This window comes from Lactuca sativa, chromosome 1 (genome assembly GCF_002870075.4).
Source record: "Lactuca sativa cultivar Salinas chromosome 1, Lsat_Salinas_v11, whole genome shotgun sequence".
In the NCBI taxonomy this organism is placed as follows: Eukaryota; Viridiplantae; Streptophyta; class Magnoliopsida; order Asterales; family Asteraceae; genus Lactuca; species Lactuca sativa.
The window spans coordinates 114,376,310-114,402,354 of record NC_056623.2 but is presented as its reverse complement, the minus strand read 5'-3'; the positions used below and the strand labels follow the sequence as shown (position 1 = coordinate 114,402,354).

General features: G+C 34.6%; 1 protein-coding gene across 1 annotated transcript; it reads left to right on the top strand.

Moving 5' to 3' along the window:
• Window positions 1-1,192: 1,192 nt before the first annotated feature.
• LOC128127696 (uncharacterized) lies at window positions 1,193-24,378 on the top strand. The gene is made up of 5 exons (XM_052766369.1): window positions 1,193-1,373; window positions 4,507-4,910; window positions 5,021-5,615; window positions 24,019-24,114; window positions 24,305-24,378. The coding sequence occupies exons 1-5, from the start codon at window positions 1,193-1,195 to the stop codon at window positions 24,376-24,378; spliced, it is 1,350 nt and encodes a 449-aa protein (XP_052622329.1).
• Window positions 24,379-26,045: the final 1,667 nt, after the last annotated feature.

Here is a 26,045-nt window from a genome sequence, read left to right as displayed (position 1 = left end):
ATGGGAAGGTTCACAATTTTTTTTAGGGTGGGTTAGACATTCAAGACGAAGCTTGATATTAAAAACATCATGAGATTACATGTTGTACAAACTAGGAAGGCCGTTTACATTGTAAAAAAATGACAAAATCAGGATGAGGGTGAAATGTGAAAATGTTGCAGTTCAATATGACGAATCGGGTGAATGTGGTGGGCCATCAAATAGGAGTAAAGTAAAGTTGTAACATCCCAAAAACCATGATAACATTTTTCATTTTTATAAAGCATTTTCACAAAAACCATAAGATGGTCATGTATTCAAGTCAAATCCATAGAATCAGAGTAACAATAGTCTCTAAAAATATAAATCAGCAGGAGGATGTGTACGATCACGCCTTTGCCTTTCCCCGGTCATTTGATGTACGTGAAAACATTGAAATCAACAACTGTAAGCCAAAGCTTAGTGAGTCCCCCAAAATACCCCACACGACAGTACATATAAACCTGGACTGCTCCCGAGCCTGTAACATAAAGGTGGACTGCTCCTGTGTTTATGTCAAAGCTAGTGGGAGTATAGTAACTTTTCTGGTATTGTATGTTGATGACATACTACTCATGAGAAACGACATTCCAACCTTTCAAGAAGTGAAATCTTGGCTTGGAAAGTGTTTCATTATGAAAGATCTAGGAGAGGTAGTCTATATTCTCGGGAAAAGAATTTTGAGAGATAGAAAGAACAGACTAATTTGACTTAGTCAACGTATATACTTGGACAAAGTACTAAAACGGTTTAGTATGGAAAACTCAAAGAAAGGAGAGCTACTTATTCAAAGCAATGCCAAGTTGAGTAAGAGTCAAGCCCATGTATGGATGAAGAGATAGCTGATATGAGTCGAGTCCTTTATGCTTTGACAGTAGGATCGATCATGTACGCTATGACATGTACTCGCCCATATGTTTCCTTTGCTTTAAGCATGGTCAACCGCTATCAGGGAAATCCTTGAAGAGTTCATTAGATAGTAGTTAAGAACATTCTTAAGTATTTGCGAAGGACAAAGGACATGGTTCTAGTTCTTGGTGGCAATGATACGTTGAGAGTGACAGGGTATAGTGTTGCCATCTTTCAGAGAGATAGAGACAACTTTCATTCTCAATCTAGCTGAATGTTCACACTAAATGGTGGAGCAGTAACTTGAAAAAGTTCCAAGCAAGACATGGTTGTTGATTCTACATGCGAATCAGAGTACATAGCCTCTAGTGAAGCATCAATGGAAGAAGCTTGGTTAAGGGACTTCATCGGAGATCTTGGAGTAGTTCTAACCATTCAGGAGCCAATGGAAGTTTTCTGCGATAATGAAGGTGCGATTGCTTTGACTAAAGAACCAAGAGATCATGGTAAATCAAGACATATCGACAGAAAGTATCATTATATCAGACATAGAGCTGAAGATGGTCATCTCATAGTAAAGAGAGTTTCGTCAGAAGATAATCCTACAGATCCTCTCACAAACGCTCTGACTAGTTTGAAACTTGTAACAAAATAAATGTAATTGATTTTTGGTGATTAACTAATAGAGATTATTTATGAGTTTGTTTACTCCCTTTGTTAATTATTTATTATTGTGTTTTGTTTTACATGTTTTACTTCTCGAATAATTTAATTATTCAAATTCCATAATCGTTCATACTTTGGGAAGTAAGTAGTGAATTAAGAATGTCATGAATTGTATTGTAGATTGTCTAAGGGAGCTAGACATAGAAATTGTATTGCTACAACATTCATGAGTACATAGAAATGAAGATTTAAGTATTGGATAAACCTACACTCAGAAAATTACTTCATGGATTATATCACTAGTAATTCTGAGATGATGATATCTTATATTCTTGAAACAGAGATATATGACTTGTAATTTACAAGTCGATTGTGCATTGTTGTTGCGAAAACGCATCAGTAACATGATGTTATAAAACGCAGTATCATGTATAATTTGATGAGTAAAGGATACAAGCATATAAGTCAAAGTTTATTCGTTCCTTTTGCCCTAACAGGAAAAGCGATATCTTTCAGCCCATCGGTGATTTGGTGTTGACTTATAGTGCTGGGCCCAACCAAGACTTAATTAATATGTTTAATTTGAAGTCTTATGTCATCATCACAAATCAGAAATCAAGAAACAAAACCTGGACAATGAGATTGATTCCAATCCATATATCATATATGTATTATATCTAGTAGAACGGAGGAATATTGGGCCACTTATCTTAGGACCAATATCTAGTTAGTTCAGAGTTCGACCGTTCCTATGGAAGCACTCTTTTCTATTTAATTTAGAAGTTGTGCGAGTAATTTAGTTTTAGACTTATCCAAGTAGGAGACTGTTGGATTAGGTGTCTAATCCAATTACTAACTTAGTATAATCTTGAATTATTAGCTAAGTGCTTTTGGGTTGCATTTAAACCTAGTAATTGAATATGATGACTTTTAGAGAGAGAGAGAGAGAGAGAGAGAGAGAGAGAGAGAGAGAGAGAGAGAGAGAGAGAGAGAGACTCATTTATTGACAATGTTTTAAAAACCGGTTCGAACCGGCCAGTCCGACCGGTCGAACCGAGAACCGGTGTAGTGTCCGGTTTAATTAGGATCGGTTTTTTGCTAGATTTTATACCGATGTGAACCGGCCAGTTATTGTTATTTTCAAGTGAACCGGTTGTAATGAACCAATTAAATATCGTTTAAGCCGATGACTAAAAATTTTTAGGCTAAAATATGGAGTGCAGGCTTCACAAGTTTCAGCAAATATAATTGAATGTTACGCACAGTAAGTCAAGTTCTTATCTCTCGTTATCTCCATGGTCGACGTGATCAATATTCCATATCACGTTGCTCTTTTTTAATACAACCTTCATCTTCAAAAGCCACAACCGACTAAGGTAGGAATTGAGCACATCTGCACATGTGTTTTTTAGTTCAATTTTAATTGATGAAAACCTACAAATCTACAATCCATCGTCCATATATGACTTTAATTAAGTCAACTGAAAAAATCAATACATAAGTCGGTAAGTCCTATCTTGTTTCCTTTTACTATATATTATTTTAATTAATGTTGGTTATGAACGAAACCTTACCCACTGTTTAAGTTTAATATATATACATATATATATATATATATATATATATATATATATATATATATATATATATATATATATATATATATATATATATATATATATATATATATATATATATATATATATATATATATATGGAACTTCAAAAACTATTTGGTTAATGGTTAGTCAATTTGTATTTGTCAAATTTTATTAGTTTTAGTTTATTTATGTTTGTTATTCTGATTTTGAATTTGTTCTATGGTTTTATAATACAGTTCAACACAGTGGCGAGTCTAGAACATAAAACCATGTGGTTCACTATCTAAGTGAAATGTAAAAAAAAAAAAATACCATTTGCGGTTTTGGGACGTGTTGTACTAGCAAAAAAATTTAATGTATTACAATTGTACCTGATGAGGTTTTATATCTTGACATCAATGGTGGCGGAGGTTTGGTGCCCGACGTATGACGTTGTGCAATTGACGGTATGAAGCGGGAGAAGAACATCGTGTTGCGAACGATTTTTTTTATTGTTTTTTTTCTTTTTTCTTGTATTTATTTAATTATATTTTACTTGTATTGGGCTATTTTTTATTCGGTTATACCTTAAATAAATTGGGTGCCTATTAAAATATAAAATGCGAGCTTTTTAAATCTTGATGCATATTTATTTTTGTTGCCAAAAAGATTAAGGTAGTTCACTCAAAGTTTTTAAGGTAGGTCCCAATTTATAACCATATATAATCTCTTACAAAAAAAAGGTAGGTCAAGTGACCTACCTTTGTTATACTTAGACTCGCCCATGGTTCAACATGGATTCTCGAGACAAACAACCAATGAAAACACAATCTCAATCACAACCTTTCGTTCAATCAAATGTAAGAATGAAGACGGATAAAGCATGAGAACATATAACTGTAGTTAAGGATGAAAAAGGAAACAAGAATTACATATTTAATTTTTGTCAAAAAATTTGGCTTGGTGGTGGAATAAGCAGAGCTAAGAAACATCTTGCCGGTGTTATTGGTGACATATCAGCTTAACTAAAGTATCTCCAGAAGTTCGTTTCTTAATGCAATGTCTTTTGAAAGAAACGACACAAAGGGAAAAATGCAAAGGTAGTGGTGATGGCATAAACAGTGTTACTATCTCAGATAACGATGAAGAAACGGAAGAAACACAAAATCGAAATGTCAAAGCACGACCTAATAAAGAATGAAAACGGGAAGGTACATAAAATTTTCATCCTTTCTTCACAAAAAGTATAAATGATCATTCTCAACCCACTATTAAATCTGCCATGCAACTAAGCAAAAAATACATGATGTCGATTTAGCAATTGCGATGTGGTTCTATGATGCATGTGTACCTATGAATGCTTGTAACTCTCCTTATTTTCAACACATGATAGATGAAATAGCGGGTATTGGTCATGGGTATAAAACACCTAATTATCATGCTTTGAGGGTCAATTTATTGTCAGATGCAAAGAAATCTGTTTTATTGTTAATTGATTCATATAGAAGTCAATGGATTAAATGTGGTTGCACAATTATGAGTGATGGGTGGAGGGATCCTAGGCAACGCTATTTAATTAATTTTTGGGTTTATTGTCCGAAAGGAATATCATTTCTTAAATCTGTTGATGCATCTGATATAGAGAGTAATGCTTCAAATTTGTGTAATTTGTTTGCTGAGATTGTTGAAATGGTAGGACACAAGAATGTGGTTCAAATTGTTACTGATAATGCTGCCAATTACAAACTTGCTGTAATAACCTATGTGAAAGATATCCTTCTATTACTTGGTCTCCATGTGCACCACATTGTCTTAATCTTATATTAAATGATGTTTCGGAATTGGATAATGTAAAAAGTTTAGTCACTCTTGCATCCAGAGTTACTATTTTTATTTACAATCATAAGTGGCCCTTGAATTGGTTAAGAAAAAGAGATGGTTGGACAAAAATCATCCGTCCAGGTGCTACCCGTTTTGGTATTGCGTTTATTGAATTGAAAAGTTTGTATGACCATAAAGCCGATTTGCAAGCGATGGTCATATCTAACGACTTTAAGAAGATGTTGAAAGTGAAAAATGCGGTTGAATGTAAAGATATTGTCTTGAATGATAATTTTTGGAGAAATTGTTTGATTACGGTAAAAGTGATGACTCCTTTGTTAAGACTTTTGCGGTTATGTGATTCAGATGAAAAACCTGCATTGGGTTATGTTTATGAGGGAATGTATCGGGCAAGAAGAAGGGTAAAGGAATTATTTAAGAAGAAGAACGAATTATACAAGCCTTATACTGACATAACTGATCGTCGTTGGGATAGAATTCTAAGAAAAAGTATTCATTGTGCAGCGTATTGGTTAAATCCAATTTTTCAATATAATCATGAGAATGTTTGTTCTAAGAGAGAGGTGTTTCAAGGTGTTCTCGATATGGTTGAGAATAATTTTTCCGGTACAAGCATTTTAGATCTCACACTATCTCTAGGCAAGTTTCGTGACAGTGAAGGTACTTTTGGTAAATATAGTTGTTGGATAAGGTGTCTAAGTCCATAACTATATTTGGTATGTACTTGACCCGGTTTAGCATGGTCCATTTGGGTTGCACTTCACCGGAACAATTTGGACTTTTAAGAAGAGGATAATTATGATTTAATAATATATTATAAGTTATAATATATTAATATGAAATCATATTATTTAATTAGTATTGATCAAGAATTAATTTGGAATTAATTTTGTGGTCAAAAGAGACTAATTAAATATATAGGGATTGATTGTGCAAATCATTCATTCTTATAATGTGGGCTAATGATCCATGATTCCTTATGTTGGGCTTAACCCATGTGGTGACCCATGGATACTCCATGGAGGTTAAAAACCATGTATCATGAGGAATGTGGAAAGTCATGCACATTAGGGTTTACATGGTGTAACCCTAATGTAACCACACTATATAAGAAGCCCTTTGGTTCAAGAAATTGGCACCTATAGTCTTTGCAAGAGTGTGGCCGATTTTTGTGAGCTAGAAAGTCCTCTTTCAAGTTTCCAAGTGTTAGTGGTGATTTGTGATTCCACTTGAGGCATTCACATTATTGGTGCTAGGCTCTTAAAGCTCCAAGCAACAAGCTACAACAAAAGGTATGTTATCTAACTTGTTTTATTACCCAAGTATCAAAGTTTTGTATGCTTGTCAGGGTAATAGCTTGGAAAATGAAAGTTTGCATTTATAATAGAGAAAACATAGATCCAAAGTATTTAGGGTTGCATGTACCCTTAGGAGTGTTAGAATGCTCAAAACCCATCAATGGTATCAGAGCATAGGCTTGTTTTCAATTATACTTGATGCTACATTCTTAGAAGTGCTTTAAAAATCAAAAATCTGCTGTCTGGACAGTGGACTCATCGAGTCCCTTCACAATCCCGACCAACTCGCCAAGTTGGTTCATACACTCGATGAGTTGGAGCCCCTGAGTACAGATTTTTGAGTTTTAAGGCTGTAATTGGACTAGGATCATTACCCTAAACTGTTTTTGAACTTATAAACCTGTTTTTGATGTGGTAATGATCACGCTTATCGAATTCAAAAGATAATTCTAAAAATTTCATGTTTTGTATTAGTTTATATGATTAGTTTAATTACATAAATTTGTTTGATTTGAATTGTCTTGTTCATATGAGTTTAATCAAGAACTTGAACATGCTTGTTAGTTTAATTGATGATCTTGATGATTTTAATAGACTCTATAACTTATCCTCAAGTTATGGAATTCCAAAAGTTTATCATTTAAATGAATCATTAAAAGTCATAGGTTATAGAAAAATGACGAGTCTCATTTTAAAAGACCGTTAAACTCATATGTTATTAAGTTGAAAAGTTTTGAAGAGTTTCACAATTTGCCCTAAAGTTTTGGAATTTGTAAAGTCACACATTAAAACTTTATTCCAAACCCTAGAATTTTAAAAGTTTAAAAATCAACCCTTATACTATTATAATATTATAAGTTTAATAATATATATATATATATATATATATATATATATATATATATATATATATATATATATATATATATATATTACCTTATAAAGTATTTTTGGTCAAATGCTGAATTTTAAGTCTTACAAAATTTTTGCGCTATTTACAATCGGTGTATGCACTAAAATTTTTGCGCTATTTCGTTTGAGTGTTTAGGTAACTTAATTTTGAATATTTCTTTCTTTTGTGTTATTAGGTTGCTTCGATTTGATGTATAAATTACGTTTTGTTCCTTTTAAAAATATGGTATGTTGCTTCAATATTTGTCCCCATCAGTATCATTGTATAAGTTGACTTATCTATCTAACTCTTTTTATATTTCTCTATCTAAGGTAAATCCAATTTCACCCAGTAGAAAAGATTAGCTTTGTAGGTATATTGATTTTTTTTTAACAAGCCCCTTTATTGGTGAAATAAACATAAATAACTTATCAATTGTACAAGGATCTTTTTATTATGGTTCTTTGTGTATGTTTTTTTTTTATTGAAACACATTTAATTAGGTTTACAGTAAAAAAAGTCATGTGCTTATTTTTGGATTAAAGTTACAATAATAAGCAATATATGTATTTAGGTGTGTCTGTGCATCTAAGTGTGTGTATCCTGCAAAAAAAATATTACTGTTTTTTGTTTTCAATTTTCACTGATGTTGGTCTTTCATTTTGTCTTGGGTTGGGGTTTGAGGTTCAGTATACAAGTAGTTGATGATGGTGCTTAAACTGATTTTTCGTATTTCTTTTTTTCTTTTTATAATGTTGGTTTCTTGGTTTTGTATATGATGTTGGTTTCTTTTTATAATGTTGGTTTCTTTTTATAATGTTGGTTTCTTGGTTTTGTATATGATGTGGAATGATTTAGTTAATACAAGGAAAAGTAGGTTGCTTAATTATTGTTTGAGTTTTTTTAGCTTTACAAGGAACAATGTTGTAACATGATAAAATGAAAGTAGGCCGTTATAATAAATAATTAAATGAAACTACATTGTTATTTTTGTCTGCCTAAAGGTTGAATAATGGAATAAAAAACAACCATATGGTATATTATTTTTAACTTCAAAACGTTTTGCAATGCTGCCAAGGGTATGATGGTCATTTGTGTGATATTTGGTGAATTGAAAAGTCAAAGAAAATGTTAAAAAAATACATACTACATATAATGATTCTTTTAAACGTTTTGAAATCACATGAAGACTTCCATAAGAGGCAAAAAGATTTTTGAATAGGGAAAAATGGTATAACCTTGTACCTTGACATGTACCACAATATATACACCAAAAAATTGTGAATTAAACTCGCTTTACTTAAATAAAATTAATATCATTAAATTTTATGTTTATATTATTTGGAAATGATTATTGTATATTTATAGGTCTATGATTTTTAGATATAAAGTATTTAAAAGTTTGAAATATCATATTTATATTAGGTAAGAGCAAAAAATTAAACTAAGCTATTAAATGGATAAATAATAGTGTTATTAATTTTTTTCTTCAAAAGGATTTGTAAAAATCGTAGTTATCTATTACGTGTTTAAATTATTTGTTTGTAGTTTGTATTTATTAGTTAATTATTATATTTAATATTGATTTTAAAATTTTAAAATTGGGCTATGTATAAAAGACAAGGCGAGCTTCTATAATATTTATATAAATATCGTGAATATTTAAAATATGATTTTTAATCATATTTTTAAGTAAGAAATGGAAATAATTTTTTCTTAAAAAAAGAATAAGAATGAGATGACATGATTTTGTATAAATTAATTTTGTTTTTGAGTATGAATAATTGGAGATAAAAATTGTAATCCTTTTTTACTAAGTCACGATACTCACAAAACATAATTTATAAAAATCAAATTAAACATAAAACTTAATATATTAAACTTATTAAATTTTTTGGTTAGCCGTTACATAAATGTGAATAGGAACCCAACATAATGCAATAGACTTCACCCTTGGCATAGCACATCTAACAAAAATCCAAACTACCAATTAGATAACATCAAAGTCGTCACGATTTATCGGTTATTCGATTTGGGATATTTTGAAAAGCTATAATATGGAAAAGGGTATTTCTTTTTTGAAAAGCTATAATATGGAAAAAGGTATTTCTTTTTTTTGGAATGATTCATCTATGTCCGTCTAGATGACTATTCTTATTTAAGCTGAAAAGAAATAATTTCCAATTCAATTATATTTCGGAATGACGTTCCATAAAGCTCATGGACAAACAATTCCAATTATACGTATTTATCTTTCGGAATCGGTTTTTACGAATGACCAACTTTATATGTCATTATCTATAGAGATATCACGTACCAATACAAAAGTATTAGTGAAGTCTAACGAACAATTCAAAGTCAGTGAAGTCTATACATCAAATGTGATGTACAGAGAAGTGTTGTACGATTAATAATGCACAATCAATCATGTGTCTATGTGCATTTTTAAAGAATCCCAAATTTTCATTTTTAATTCTTATTGATTTGACTTCTGCTACCACGATTCTTATTGATAACTATTTATAAGTAGTAAGCTATTTATATAAAAAAAACTAATTGTCTTTACAAACTAATTTCTCAATAAAATATTCGCACCTAGCGCTTGGCGCGGGCAAACGACTAGTGTGCGTGTGTATATATATATATATATATATATATATATATATATATATATATATATATATATATATATATATATATATATAAGAACAAGTTAGTCTTAGCGTTAGTAGGCCTCATTCATGAAGCCGGTCAATGAGGGGGGTATAAGGTTACTGCCTATAAAATGGTGGTTTAATGGGTGTCCACTCTCACCTACCGCTTCCTTGACTGGTGGAGGGTCGTTAGCCGAACGGGTAGGACAAAGACTATAATTCTCATTAAAAGTATAATGATAGATATAAAGTAACTAAATGTTTTATAAATTCCCAATCTTAGTTACTTTAGCAAAATGTGAAATTGATGCCAACCTATGAAATTACACTTTGCACCTTACTAAGTTGTTAGTGGAGCGTGTGTGGTTAACCGGCACACTAACATGCACTAGTAAGGGTGGTAAATGGCAACTTAATGTTTTTGTTATAGATCGATGGAATGTGTGTGGTTAACCGACACATCGATTAGGTGATAAATGACATTTAGAGTACCAAACATATTTGCATTGTTATTCACACCTTGTTTGTGATCCTCAGTATTCCAGTTACAAACTTGAAGGGCATAATCGAGATTTAAACATGCCATTGAAAATTTCAATGAATCTTAAAAGAATCTAAGAATTTCAATTCATCTAAAACCTAATAATCAATTTCGTTTTTCATGGTGGAAATTGGTAAATCGTCATTTACCTACCTTCAAATATTTTGCAACTTGGATTACGACATCCCTCTTCCATATTGTAAAATATTGTGTTGGGTCCTAGCCTTAATATTTCATTTTGGGTGTTATATTAAGGAATCTATATCTAATCTAAACTTTGTCTTTCTTCTTTTTCAGATGTCTTCCAACAATGCTGCTTCTGGATCAAACCCTACCGGCTCCTTCTCTCTCATTAACCTGTATAGGAGAGTCATCTTTGATGGAACTAATTTCAATGATTGGATTAGGAACATAAGGATGGCCAGTTTTTATGAGGACAAGGAATATGTCCTTGACAAGGAGCTGAAGGAAATCGATAAGTCTGCTGCCACTCCTCAGGAGATTGCTGATTTTAGAGCACATGAGAAAGATGCCACCAAGGTAGCTTGTATCATGCTTTCCACCATGTCTCTTGAACTCTAAAAGTCCTATGAGGACTTCTACCCTTTTGAGATGCACCAGGACCTGATGGAAAGATACCATCAGAGTGATCGTCAAGAGGGGTATGAAATCATCTGCTCCATGATTACAACAAAGATGAAGGATGGTGAATCCATCACGGGCCACTTGCAGAAAATGCAAAGGTTTATGGACAGTTTGCACAAATTGAATTTGAACTTTGATGAGGAGCTGGCTATATATATATATATATATATATATATATATATATATATATATATATATATATATATATATATATATATATATATATATATATATATATATATAATATTCTACACTCCTTACCTCCACGTTGTGATCAGTTCCGCATGACTTATCATATGAACAATGAGGAAGTCACTTTGAGCAAGCTTCAGGTCCTTTTGAGGACTGCCAAAAGTGGTCTCAAAGGTAAATCTGTTGTAACCATTCCTACTGCTACTGCCCCAGTCATGGAAAACAGGCAAGGCAAGGGAAAGAAGAGGAAGACCCCTTCCAAGGGTCACAAGGGAAAGTCTCTTGATGGTTCCTCTTCTAGCTAGACTAAAGGCGGTCCTGCTACTCCCTCCTCCAACCCAAAAGAAGCTGAGTGCTTTTATTCTCATGATAAGGGGCACTGGAAGCGAAACTGCCCAAAGTACTTACATGATATTAAGGATGGGAAAGTAAAACCCACCCATGCACGTATTTACACTATATTGTCTAATAACTCATCGCATACTAATTCTTGGGTCATTTATTCAGGTTGTGGTATTCACATTTGTTCTGATTTGCAGGGACTAAAAAGAAGTGAGGATGTGGAGCACGGGAAGATAAACTTAATCATGGGGATAGGAAAGCTTCACTTCTCACCAAGATTGGAGCTTATTCTTTATTGCTTTGTAGTAGGTTAAAATTAGATTTGAATAATTGTTGTTACTCGTCTGAAATTGAGAGAAATATTATTTTTTTCATGGTTTGTACAAACAAGGTTTCACTTTTCGTTTGATAATGAAATTGGTGCAATAAATTCTTATCATAATGGTGTTTTTTATTTTTATTTTAGAGCATTACCTTGTAATTGTGTATATGAAACGGCGATGGTTGTAGAAAACTTAGGAAATAATGTATTGCATATTGATTCTTCCACTAGTTTGGATAAAACATCCTTGTGGCATTGTCGTCCTGGACATGTCAACAAGAAGCGCATAGGCCAACTCCAAAAGGTTGAACTCTTGGAATTATTTTACTTAAAGTCAGTTGATAGTTGCGAATCCTTTTTGCTTGGAAAAATGACTATGTCACCCTTCACTGGTTCTTGTGAGAGGGGTGAAGGTTTGATGGACCACATGCCATAGATGTGTGTGGACCCTTCAGAACCGCCACAAGGGATGCTAACCGCTTTTATGTGACTTTTACTGATGATTATAGTAGATATGGCTATGTCTACTTAATAAGGCATAAGTCAGAAACCTTTGAAAGATTCAAAGAGTTTAAGAAAGAAGTGGAGAATCAGCTGGGCAGGAAGATAAAGATGCTCCAATCCGATCAAGGTGGAGAGTATATTTGTATCGAGTTCCTAGACTATCTTAAGGAATGTGGAATTGTTTCACAATTGACACCTCCTAGGACACCACAACTTAATGGTGTGGTTGAGAGGCGCAATCGAACCTTGTTCGACATGGTTCGTTCCATGATGAGTCGAGCTTCGTTACCTATCTCATTTTGAGGCTATGCTTTAGAGACTACCGCCCATATCCTTACTCTAGTCCCTACTAAGAAGGTTGCCAAAGCACCTCACAAGATGTGGACAGGGAAGGTTGCCTCGTTGGCACACATCAAGGTTTGGGGTTGTAAGGCTTACGTGAGACGTGAGACTCACAACAAGCTCGAACCTCAAAGTTAGAGGTGTATTTTCATCAGCTACCCACAAAAATCCTTTGGTTATCTCTTCTACAGACCGAGTGACAATGTTGTCTTCATTGCGAGGAGATGAGTTTTTCATGAGAGAGAATTCATAAGCCAAGGAAACAGTGGGAGGAAAATTGACCTTGAAGAGCTTCAAGATTCAAGCGATGAAGGAACCTTAAATACTAGCGATCAACCTGAGGAGGAAACTCCTATTGAGCCGATTGACGAATCTGTACCTCTGAGGCGTTCCACAAGAGTTAGGAATACACCTGAGTTTTATGGTTTCCATATTACTACAGAAGGTGATACATTAATCAGTGATAGCACACTGGTAAATTTGGATGAACCTAATAGCTATAAGGATGCCATGGCAGGCCCCGAGTCTGTATAGTGGAAAGAGGCTATGGACAACGAGATTCAGTATGAAAATCAAGTTTGGAACTTGGTTGACAATGTACCGGGTCGTAAGACAGTCGGGTGCAAATGGATCTTCAAAAAGAAGACTAGCATGGACGGGAAAGTGCACACTTATAAGGCGCGGCTAGCCATAACTGCATTTCATAATTATGAAATATGGCAAATGGATGTCAAAACCGCTTTCCTTAATGGAAAGTTAGCTGAGGATGTTTACATGAGTCAGCCAGAGGGTTTTGTCAATGCAGAGTACCCTAATAGAGCGTGTAAACTTGAGAAATCCATTTATGGATTGATACAAGCATCTCGTTGATGGAATCTTTGTTTCGATGAGAAAGTCAAAGAGTTTGGCTTTTCGAGAAGCGAGGATGAGTCTTGTGTATATGTCACAGCAAGTGGGAGTATAGTTAGCTTTTTGGTACTGTATGTGGATGACATACTACTCATAGGAAATGACATCCCAACCTTGCAGGAGGTGAAATCCCGGCTTGGGAAGTGTTTCGCTATGAAGGACCTTGGAGAAGCTGCCTATATACTAGGGATAACGATATTAAGAGAAAGGAGTAAGAGACTAATTGGAATTAGTCAAAGTACTTACTTGGACAAGGTGTTGAAGAGGTTCAACATGCAGAATTCCAAGAAAGGTGATTTACTGATCCAGAGCAATGCCTAACTGAGTAAAACTCAAAGTCCGAGTACAGAGGCTGAGAGAGCTGAGATGATTCGATTACCATATGCTTCCGCAATTGGCTCGATCATGTGTGCAATGACTTGTACTCGCCCTGATGTTGCCTTTGCTTTGAGCATGGTTAGTAGATATCAGGGGAACCCTGGTAAGGCTCACTGGACTACGGTAAAGAATATTCTCTAGTACCTGCGAAGGACTAAGGACTGGGTTCTTATCCTCGGTGGGAGCGATGATTTGAGACTGACAAGGTATAGTGACACCAACTTTTAGACCGACAGAGATAATTTCCGCTCTCAGTCGGGCTGGGTATTTACCCTGAATGGAGGGGCAGTTACTTGGAAAAGTTCCAAACAGGAGACTGTAGCTGATTCAACGTGAGAATCAGATTACATAGTAGCAAGTGAAGCGGCGAAGGATGCGATATGGTTGAAGAACTTCATTGGAGACCTTGGAGTTGTACCAGCTATAAAGGAGCCTATGGAGATTTTCTATGACAGTGTCAGTGCGGTTGCCTTAGCCAAGGAAACTGTTGGATTAATGTCTAAGTCCATAACTATATTTGGTAAGACTTGACCCGACCCGGCATGGTCCATTTGGGTTGCATACCATCATGCACTTGAATGAGAGAAATAAGACACTTATGGTTATTAATATATTATAAGTTCTAGTATATTAATAATAAGAATAATAAGATTATTTAATTAGTATTGATCAAGAATTAATCTAGGATTAATTAAGTGATCAAAAGAAGACTAATTAAATATATGGGTTGATTGTGTAAATCATCCATACTTGTATAGTGGGCTAATGCTCCATGGATAATCAAGTTGGGCTAAAACCCATAGGATGGTCCATGGATGCTCCATGGTGTATTTGTACCCATGGATCCAAGGAAATGGAAAGCCATGACAATTAAGAGTTTACCCTAATTGTGTAACTATATAAGCATCTTATTATTGAGGAAAAATTGGCCACTAGTGTGTGTGAAGAAAGGGCTAGCCGATTTTGAAGAGTGTAGAATTCTCTCAAGTTATTCTAAGTGTTTTGATGATTGTGATTCCATTTGAGGTGTCACACTTGGGGCACTAGGCACTCAAGCTTCATGAAGACATTCTACACCAAAGAGGTATGTATTCTATCTTGCTATAGTTATTGTTTTGTATGCTAGATTAGGATAATACCTTGGAAGTTCTTATTTGCATGTATAATAGAGAAAACATAGATCCAAGGTATTTAGGGTTGCATGTACACTTAGGAAGTGTTAGAATGCTCAAAACCCAACAGTGGTATCAGAGCCACGGGTTGTTTTCTGTTATATTGATGCAAATATTTTATTTTCAAAGTTGAAAAAAAAAAGAAAAAAAAACATGAAGTTCGTCAAATTTTAAGATAATTACTTGTTCTTGTGAAAAACTAATTATTTGTAAAATTTGAATAATTTGCTTTATGAGTTGAATTAGGTCAAATAAAAGATAAAATAATATGATTATTTTATTAGTTTTAAAAGTTTGATCTAAAGAGTTTTATTTTTTGAAACCTCCATAAGTTATGGATTTGAAAAGGTTTTAAAAAAAAAATTGATTCAAAGTTTTTTTGGAGTTACAAAATTTGGTGTTAATGTTTTAAAGGATTACATAACTTAAGAATAAGTTATGGATCACCAAAAGTTTTTTTGTGTTATCTTGTTTTATGAGTGAATTTGGATTAATGATGAAAATTATGTGATAGTTGGTTTTAATCCAAATTAATCTAAGAATTGATTCAAAAATGTGTTTTTGTAACTTGTCCTCAAGTTATATGAAAAGTCACATTTAAGAATCATAAAACTCATAAAAATTGGCAAAGGTTACAAAATGAAGAGTCTAGTTCTAATTAAATGGTTTTATGACTCCATAACTTGTCCTCAAGTTATGGAGGACCAAGAGTCTCTTCATTTAATAAAATAAAATAAAGAAAAGTTAATTCTTTTATTAGTTTAAAGTCTTCCATAACTTGTCCTCAAGTTATGGAACTTGAAGAGTTTTTGGATTAAAACTACTTTAAACACATAAGTTATGGATTAATTAGTTTTGACTAGTTTCAAAACTTGCCCTCAAGTTTTGGAATTTGTAAAGTTTTCACTTATGAATACTTTAATTCCAAGTTAGCCCTTAGAATTTTAAAAGTTAAAATTCAACCCTTATACTTTATAATATTATAAGTCAATAATATATATATGTATAAGAGTAAAGTCAGTCTTACCGCTAGTACGCCTCATTCACGAAGCCGGTCTATAAGGTGGGTATAAGGTTGTTGCCTATAAAATGGCAACTTAATGGGTGTCCACTCTCACCCACCGCTTGCTTGACCGGTGGAGGGTCGTTAGCCGAACGGGTTTGACAAGACTATAATTCTCATTCATTAAAAGTATTAATGATAATACTAAGTAACTAAACTCTTAATAATACCCAATCTTAGTTACTTAGGAAAAATGTGAATAAGGTGCTAACCCATGAAATTACACTTTACACTTTGTCTAAGTCGTTAGTGGAGCGTGTGTGGTTAACCGGCACACTAACTTGGACTTAACAAGGTAGGTAAAGGGTGACTTAATATTTATCATAGTATCGATGGAGCGTGTGTGGTTAACCGGCACATCGATTGAGGGGTAATTTATTAAGGGTACCAAGTGATTTGCATGGTTACTTCACACCTTGTTTTGTGATCCTCGGCATCCCAGTCACAAAACTTGAAGGGCACACTCGAGATTGAAACATGCCTTTGAACAGTTCAATGAATCTCAAAGATCTAGGAGTTTCAAAACCAATTAAAACCTAATAATACATTTCGTTTATCTTGGTGGAAATTGGTGAATCGTCATTCACCTACCTTCAAATATTTTATAGCTTGGATTACGGCATACCTCTTCTAAGTTATAAAATAGTTTGTTGGGTCCTAGCCTTAATATTTCATATTGGGTGTCATATTAAGGACTTTAAATCAACTATCTTGAATATCTCCCAAAAGTTGTCTGGTTTAGGCACCTATGATCTTCCCAAATCTTTTGAAACAAGGTTTCCTAATGAAGATGATGTCCCATGGATATCATACTTCTTTCTCCTCCTCCAACTATTCTCCCTAACCCACAAGTTATTGAAAAGTTTAAGGTCACTCAAGCCCTATTGGCAAGGCAAGGTCTAGGTGTGATCACATCTTGGAGATGTAGTCACATATTGACAAGCCGGGAGAGTTGGGTGTCAAAGTCTTGAGAAAGTTGGTGGTTCAATCACTTTCTAAGTCACATAGTGAGTTCCTTTGGGACACCTATGAAACAGACTATGACAAGACCCTTAATGATCTTATCTATTTGCTAAGATCAACTTCCTAAATCTTTATGGACATTGACAATGATGACATTGGATATCTAGTAAAGCTCTCTCTTCCCAGTGGAAAGGGATCGGCCATAGTCAACTCGGTTGACCAAATGGTAAAGAGAAAAGCTAAGTCTGTGATAGTCTCGTGTACCATTATCAAAGGGTCCATACGTTTATATTGCCAAGGGAAGGGGCATTGGTTGCGAAGCTGCCAAATTTACCTAAGGATGTTAAAGTCAATAAGTTTGACTCTACTTCAGGTAAAGACCACTATCTAACTCTGTTAAGTTTCTATTCTGAGATTCCTGATACATGATGTGACTGGGTCACATGGTGATGTTTTAAGAATCAAAGAAAAGTGAAGAAACTTAAAGAAAGAATATGCTGAATCTGATGGCGTAGATGGATTTCTATCGCATAGTTTGAAGATCGGATTCTTGAGCAACTTCTTAGGAGTTATGAGATATTGCTTAGGAATAGATAACAACAAGTTTTCATATGGATTGTAAGGATAAGTTTTTCCGCAAAGTTTTAAAATAAAAGAAATTTTTTTGATTTTATTTATTTTAAAATATCCTTACAATGGCTTTTGAGGAAAAATTGTTGCTTATATGATTCCATTAAGAGCAAGAGTGGAAATATGAAGTTGATTCTTTCATTTGTGGTAATGTCTATATTTACCAAATAAGGAAAGATTCTCATCACCCAAGTTTCATTTGGACCGAAACTTGGAATCATGCAAGTTGTATAGCATGATGAATGAGAACTTTCAAGTTTTGGAAAATTAAGACTAATTACTCGGTCACATGGATGTGTGAGTCAAGTAAAGGACTAAGGGATCGAGTACACATTCTTGTGCACTGATTAAGTCCACCACAAAAGATTGATAAGACTATTCGTCATAGTTTACTAAAGTTCAGTAAATATGATTATACTTACAAGCTTAAGTGTAACTCTGAGACATTGGAAAAGGTTCCAATGTAAGGCAGAGCGAATAAGAAGAATCAAATTAGGCAGAAGGATAAAAGTTTCTCAAATCTGAAAAGATGGGAGAGTACTCTAGTATCAGTTTTTGTGATCATCTTAATGATTAAGAAACCATATCAAAATTAGTTCTCTAAGGAAATCTTAGTGCATTCTTATGACTAAGAAGAGGAACTTGAATTGTTGAAATGGTTAAATCAAGAAGATGAGTCATACTTCGTTCCAATACAAGTCTTAGAGTCATACTCCAAGATTGTCATTTGAGTGACATGTCTTAAAGAAGGTTTAAAACACTTATCAAATGTAAGAGTAAAAGTTTTCTACTCTTGTACATTTGAAATTGGTAAGTTGTGATGTTTTGGATAAAACAAAGACCAACTTAGGCCAATTGGGTAAAGTGTTTTTCTTGATTAGAATCCGCACTATCTCTTGGATGTTTGACAAGGGAGTCTTATATGTCAAGAGGACAGTGGGAGTCTTAAAGGTCTTGAAAGTCTCAAGAAATAATCAAGAATAAAACCTGAAATTCTTCACTAGCACACGACTTGAGGTTTATAACCTATCGTGTTGACATATCTGTGCCCATTCCAGTTAAAGTTGGCTTTGCATATGAGTTCTTAGAGTTCTCAGTTTGTTGCATAACAACTTGGAAGCAATGGCAGGCCCTTGAGCTGCCAGGTGGCAAGAAGTTAAGATTGAGTTCAATCCATATGGTTTTGGATTTGTCATTATCTTTGTCTTGTGATTATGGTTTGACAAATTCATATGGGTAGGAACTCATACACCATATAAATCTAAGTGTCATAAGGTTTCTCTCCGATTCATGAAAATGATGGTGAGGAAACGCTTTCACTAAGTAGATTTTACGAAGATATCAATTGTGTTATTTGCATTTTCAAAAGTCGTTAGTGGAGCGCGTGTGGTTAACCGGCACACTAACATGGACTTGTGAGAAATGGCAAATGCCTAAGCAATTGAGACTATGATTACGGTATCCCTTTTCATGGTTCTTGAAATTGCTTAGACACACAGGTGAGCTATCTACGGAAAGGGTGTATGAATCTAAATTTCAGACTGTCCAGCTGATTTCTGAGTACATGTCAAAGCTAGTGGGAGCATAAGTGTTATGCTAATAATCTTCATGTTAGTGGGAGCATGATAATTATGATAAGTATTGCAAGTTAGCAATGTTAATTATAGAAAACAAAATTTTCAATTGGGAAAAAGTTGTTTTGCTATAATTAAGGGAGAGGAAATTATGCTTCATCTCAAATCTATAAGCTTAGATCGTGAGGTTTTAATCATTTAGTCAAGGATATATATGAATTTCATGTTGGAATGGCTCAACATAAGGAAATTCTGTATATGGGTCCATTATTTGCGTTCTAAAATTCGATTATGATTACGACATCCCTTTTTATAATCTGAATTATGAGAACTTGGCAAATTGAAATGGAAATATTATAGCAAAAGACTGGTTTAGTCTTTATGTAAGACATCATGAATCGTGTCCCATATGCTTCGGATATAGGATCGATTACATGTGCTATATTCATCCGTTCTAAAATTTTCCAAATGTCTGGGGCATTAAGAAGGGAAAAGGTTTAGAACTGGATATGACTAAAAGGATTAAACAATTGTCGAGGACAATCTAAGGTTTACCAAAGATTGGTTGCTCAAGGACAGTTGGAAGTATAGTGATAATTCTGGAAGGACCATATTGACATAATCTGTAAGGAGGCAACTCTTGTTCAGAAGTGATAGTCAAAATGGAATCTGGAAATGTTTCAAAGTTAGAATTTTCACTCTGTGTAAGATTAAGGAAACTTAATGCAAGAAGGATGGTTCCAAGGAGTTGATCTCCTTTGGAATGATCTGTAATGTTTGTTGTCAAGTCTTTATGACTTTGTGCATAATCATTACGAGAGGATCAATGCATATAAGTTTAGAATCTAACAGATTTCAGTAAATGGCATGAATTTGGAATTCTTGCATTTGCGGTAAGGATTTGGGAGTGTGAAAAGAGAATCATTGAAGTTATGTTCAATTGATCTAGTTCACAAAGTAAGGATCATAGACAAACATAGTATGCATACTTGGTGTGTGGCATGACTAGTGTTTAAGAAAACATAGTGTACATGCTTGGAGCATGGGACAACTATTGTTTTAAATTCAAGAATAAAGTTGATAGCTAAAACAGTATACAATGAATAATGTGTAATCATATGGTGATAAATAAAAGGTGTTTTATTTATGTTCAAAGAGTTGATACCATATTGGATTCAATTATTATTGTGTTTCACTTTGCATGTTTTGACTTCCCGAATAAACTAGGTTATTCTTCCGGAATGACTAAGTTATTCAAACCATCCACAGTCGGTCATATGTTGGAAGTAGATATGAATTAAGACTGTCATGGGTTGGCTTGTAGAGGTCTAAGGTGTTGGACAAAGGGCTACAACACTCATGAGTGCTCATAAGTTCTGAGTATTGGATTCAACCCGCGCTCATTGGAATCACTTCATGGATTTTATCACGAGTGATCATGAGACGATAATATCTTATATTCTTCAAACCTAGAGATATGAGTTGTTACTATGAGTTGGTTGTACATTGATTGCATGAAAACGCATTCGGTAACTCGGTGCTATAAAACGTGCCTTTGTGTATGATTCAACAAGTAGTAGAACAAGCCATATGAGTCGAAGTTTATCCATTCCTTTTACCTTCGGGATAAAAGCGATATCTGTGGGCCCCTCGATGATTTGATGATGACAAATGGAAGTGCTCGGCCGGGCCAGGACTGATTTGATTTGTTCAATTAGTCAGTTGTCATAAATCGGAAATCGGGAAACAACAAATGGACAGAGAGAATGATTATAATCCATGTCTCAGTCCATATGATATCTAGAATGGAGGAATATATGATCCCTTATCTAATGGACAAGTTCGTTGACAAGATCAGAGTTCGACAGCGGCTTTAAGAGCTACGATTGCCAGTTAGGTTTGAAGTCATACAAAATAATAGTTTTAGACTTATCCAAGTGGGAGACTGTTGGATTAATGTCTAAGTCCATAACTATATTTGGTAAGACTTGACCCGACCCGGCATGGTCCATTTGGGTTGCATACCATCATGCACTTGAATGAGAGAAATAAGACACTTATGGTTATTAATATATTATAAGTTCTAGTATATTAATAATAAGAATAATAAGATTATTTAATTAGTATTGATCAAGAATTAATCTAGGATTAATTAAGTGATCAAAAGAAGACTAATTAAATATATGGGTTGATTGTGTAAATCATCCATACTTGTATAGTGGGCTAATGCTCCATGGATAATCAAGTTGGGCTAAAACCCATAGGATGGTCCATGGATGCTCCATGGTGTATTTGTACCCATGGATCCAAGGAAATGGAAAGCCATGACAATTAAGAGTTTACCCTAATTGTGTAACTATATAAGCATCTTATTATTGAGGAAAAATTGGCCACTAGTGTGTGTGAAGAAAGGGCTAGCCGATTTTGAAGAGTGTAGAATTCTCTCAAGTTATTCTAAGTGTTTTGATGATTGTGATTCCATTTGAGGTGTCACACTTGGGGCACTAGGCACTCAAGCTTCATGAAGACATTCTACACCAAAGAGGTATGTATTCTATCTTGCTATAGTTATTGTTTTGTATGCTAGATTAGGATAATACCTTGGAAGTTCTTATTTGCATGTATAATAGAGAAAACATAGATCCAAGGTATTTAGGGTTGCATGTACACTTAGGAAGTGTTAGAATGCTCAAAACCCAACAGAAACTAGGGATCATGGCAGATCCAAGTACATTGATAGAAAATATCACTTCATAAGACACAAGATAGAAGAAGGACTCCTCGTAGCAAAGAGGGTATCGTCAGAAGAGAACCCAACAGATCCCCTCACAAAGGGACTGGATAGGGTTAAGCATTTGCAGAATGCTAGGCACATTAGGCTGAAAGACGATATTAGTTTTAATGATTAAATAGTTATTTATGAAACTTGAAATAGATAAAATGTAATTGACATTTGATGATTAAATAAAAGGTTTTGTTCATTTATGAGTAAAGTTACTATCTTGTGTCAATTATTTACTATAGTTTCAATTTTGCATGTTTTGACTTCCATAATAATAAGATTATTCGAACTGTCCACAGTCGATCATACTTTGGAAGTAGGTATTGAATTAAGACTGTCATTAATTTGGCTTGTAGATTGTCTGAAATGGTTAGACATTTCTATGACATTCATGAGTGCTTATAAGTTATGAGTATTGGATTAAACACACACTCACTCATATCACTTCATGGAATTCCTTTCCAGTGATTGTGAGATAATAATATCATGTAAATCTTCAAACCAAGAGATATGAGTTGTTGACTATGAGTTGGTTGTGCATTGATAGTACGAAAACGCATCAGTAACTTGATGTTATAAAACATACTGTTGTGTATGATTTGGTGAATAGTTAGTACAAGGATATGAGTCAAAGTTTATCTGTTCCTTTTAGTTCTCGGAGGATTAAAAGCGATATCTTGGGCCCTTTGATGATTTTTTTGACCTATGTGTCGGGCACGGTCAGAACTCAATTGATGTGTTCGATTAAGTTCTATGTCAAACAAATCGGAAATCAGGAAACAAACTGTTGGACAATAAGTATGACGTTGTTCCATGTATTTGTGCGTCTGATATCTTGAGAACAGAGGATTATATGATCACTTGTCTAAAATGGCGCGTCTTAGTTCATCAAGTTTTATGAGCTACGATTGCTGGTCGGTTCCTGAAGTCGTACTTGCAACTATAGTTATTAGACTTAACCAAGTGGGAGACTGTTGGATAAGGTGTCTAAGTCCATAACTATATTTGGTATGTACTTGACCCGGTTTTACATGGTCCATTTGGGTTGCACTTCATCGGAACAATTTGGACTTTTGAGAAGAGGATAATTATGATTTATTAATATATTAAAACTTATAATATATTAATATGAAATCATATTATTTAATTAGTATTGATGAAGAATTAATTTGGAATTAATTTGGTCAAAAGAGACTAATTAAATATATAGGGATTGATTGTGTAAATCATTCATTCTTATAATGTGGGCTAATGATCCATGATTCCTTGTGTTGGGCTTAACCCATGTGGTGACCCATGGATACTCCATGGAGGTTAAAACCCATGGATCATGAGGAATGTTGAAAGTCATGCACATTAGGGTTTACTTGGTGTAACCCTAATGTAACTACAAGTTATAAGAAGCCTTTGGTTTAAGAAATTGGCACCTAGAGTCTTTGCAGGAGTGTGGCCGATTTTTGTGAGCTAGAGAGTCCTCTTCCAAGTTTCCAAGCGTTAGTGGTTATTTGTGATTCCACTTGAGGCATTCACATTATTGGTGCTAGGGTCTTAAAGCTCCAAGCAACAAGCTACAACAAAATGTATGTTATCTAACTTGTTTTATTACCCAAGTATTAAAGTTTTGTATGCTAGTTAGGGTAATACCTTGGAAAATGAAAGTTTGCATGTATAATAGAGAAAATATAGATCCAAGGTATTTAGGGTTGCATGTACACCTTAGGAGTGTTAGAATGCTCAAAACCCATCAATAGTGCCATTGCTTCTCATACTAGTACTCGTCCAGGTAACATTTAACTTTTGTATAATACTATTAACTATATTATTGTGAAATATATTTTTTTCTTACCATTTTATTTGTAGATGAGTGGTGGAAGTTATTTGGTGGAGATACTCCAATATTACAAAAGTTTGCTATTAGAATACTAAGCCAAACCGCATATTCTTCTGGATGTGAACGTAATTGGAGTGTCTTTGAAAGGATTCATACAAAAAAGAGGAATAGACTGGAACATCAAAGACTAAACAATCTTGTATTTGTGCACTACAACTTGCGTTTATAAAATAGGTACATTTTATTATCATAAAATATTTAATTAATATCAATGTAATTTTATTTTTACAACTTTTTCTATGAATGATTTTGTAGACTCAGGGTTGACAAAAGGTCTTACGATCCTATTGACTATGAATGTATTGACAAGACAGATTTTCGGTGGTTGAAAAAGAGCCTGAAGGACAACTTGATTACAATGATTTAGAAAATATGTTTGACGAATTTTAAGAGATAGAAAATATGTTTGGCTTGGAAAGTGTTTCACTATGAAAGATCTAGTATAGACAACCTATATTCTCAGGATAAGAATTTTAAGAGATAGAAAGAACAGACTAATTGGACTTAGTTAAAGTATGTACTTGGACAAAGTACTAAAACGGTTTAGTATGGAAAACTCAAAGAAAGGAGAGGTACTTATTCAAAGAATTGCCAAGTTAAGGAAGACTGAAGCCCATGTAAGGATGAAGAGATAGCTGATATGATTCGAGTAACTTATGCTTTGACTATAGGATCGATCATGTACGCTATGACATGTACTCGCTGTAACAGCCCAAAATCTCAAGTATTGTTAAATTGCATTTTGGGGTGTTTTAAAGGGGAGACTCGGCGAGTTGGAGCCAGACTCGCCGAGTAGGGTCGCAGATTTGGTCGCGGGTTCGCGACTGGACTCGACGAGTCCAGGTATGGACTCGGCGAGTCGACGCTGTTCAGCGGAAACCCTAGCCGTTTCGTATTGGGTCGTATATAAGGGTTGTTATGTCGTCATTTCACGTCTTCTGGCCGATTGTGGAGAACCCTAAACGACTGTGGCGTCTAGAGCAGGAGAGAAAGCTTTTGGAACCTTGAAGAATTTGTTAGGCAAGAAGAAGAAGAGTTTTGGCCAAAGGAATATCAAGGGGATCGAGTTCTGAGGTTTGGAATCACAGAGAGGGTGTTATTCAGGTAATATTTCGGATCATTTCTGCTATATTGATGTGTGCACGATTTTAGGGTTTATGAAACCCATTTGGAGATTAGATGGATTGTTGTGTTGTTATCCAACGTTTATAACCCTGTATTAGTACCCTTAGAGGTCCAGAAGGACCTATGTTTGTATATTCGGGGAAAATATGTATCTCAGGAAGCAGTTTGATCGACTGCATGGCATGGACTCGCCGAGTCGGATGATCAGACTCGGCGAGTAGCTTGAAGATTCACTGGGACTCGCCGAGTTGTTCTTCAGACTCGGCGAGTGGAGTCGGGGTGGCCCCGCGATTCTTCCAGGAGTGACTCGTCGAGTCAAAGAGGATACTCGACGAGTAGAAGGGGAATCTTAGAGGATTGAAGGACGACCAGACTCGCCGAGTCGCCAGGGAACTCGCCGAGTCCAGTCGAGCTGACAATGGACTGTTGACCAGAGTTGACTGGTGTGATTTCTTAGGGTCAGTTAACGTGGAAGATAGAAGTATTAATAAGGGATATATGATGTTACAGGGAGCTTGTAGCTCGGAGGATCAAGTACAAGGGATTTTAGGAGTTGCTATCTTCCAGTGTCCGCGAGGTGAGTTGTCTCACTATACTTCACCCGGAAGGGTTTGTTTGTGTGACCGGAAGGTCAAGTATGTTATGTGTTATGTTTACATGCTATAAATGGAAAGTTAGCTGCTACGCGTGATATACATGCTTATATATGGGCCGGAAGGCAAGGTATTATGTGACAGAAAGGTCAGGTATGATATATGATATATGTGCTTTATGTGTTAGAGTATTTGTATTATGTGTTATATATGTGTATGGGCCGGAAGGCAATTATGTTATGGGCCGGAAGGCGATATGATGTGTGATGGACCGGAAG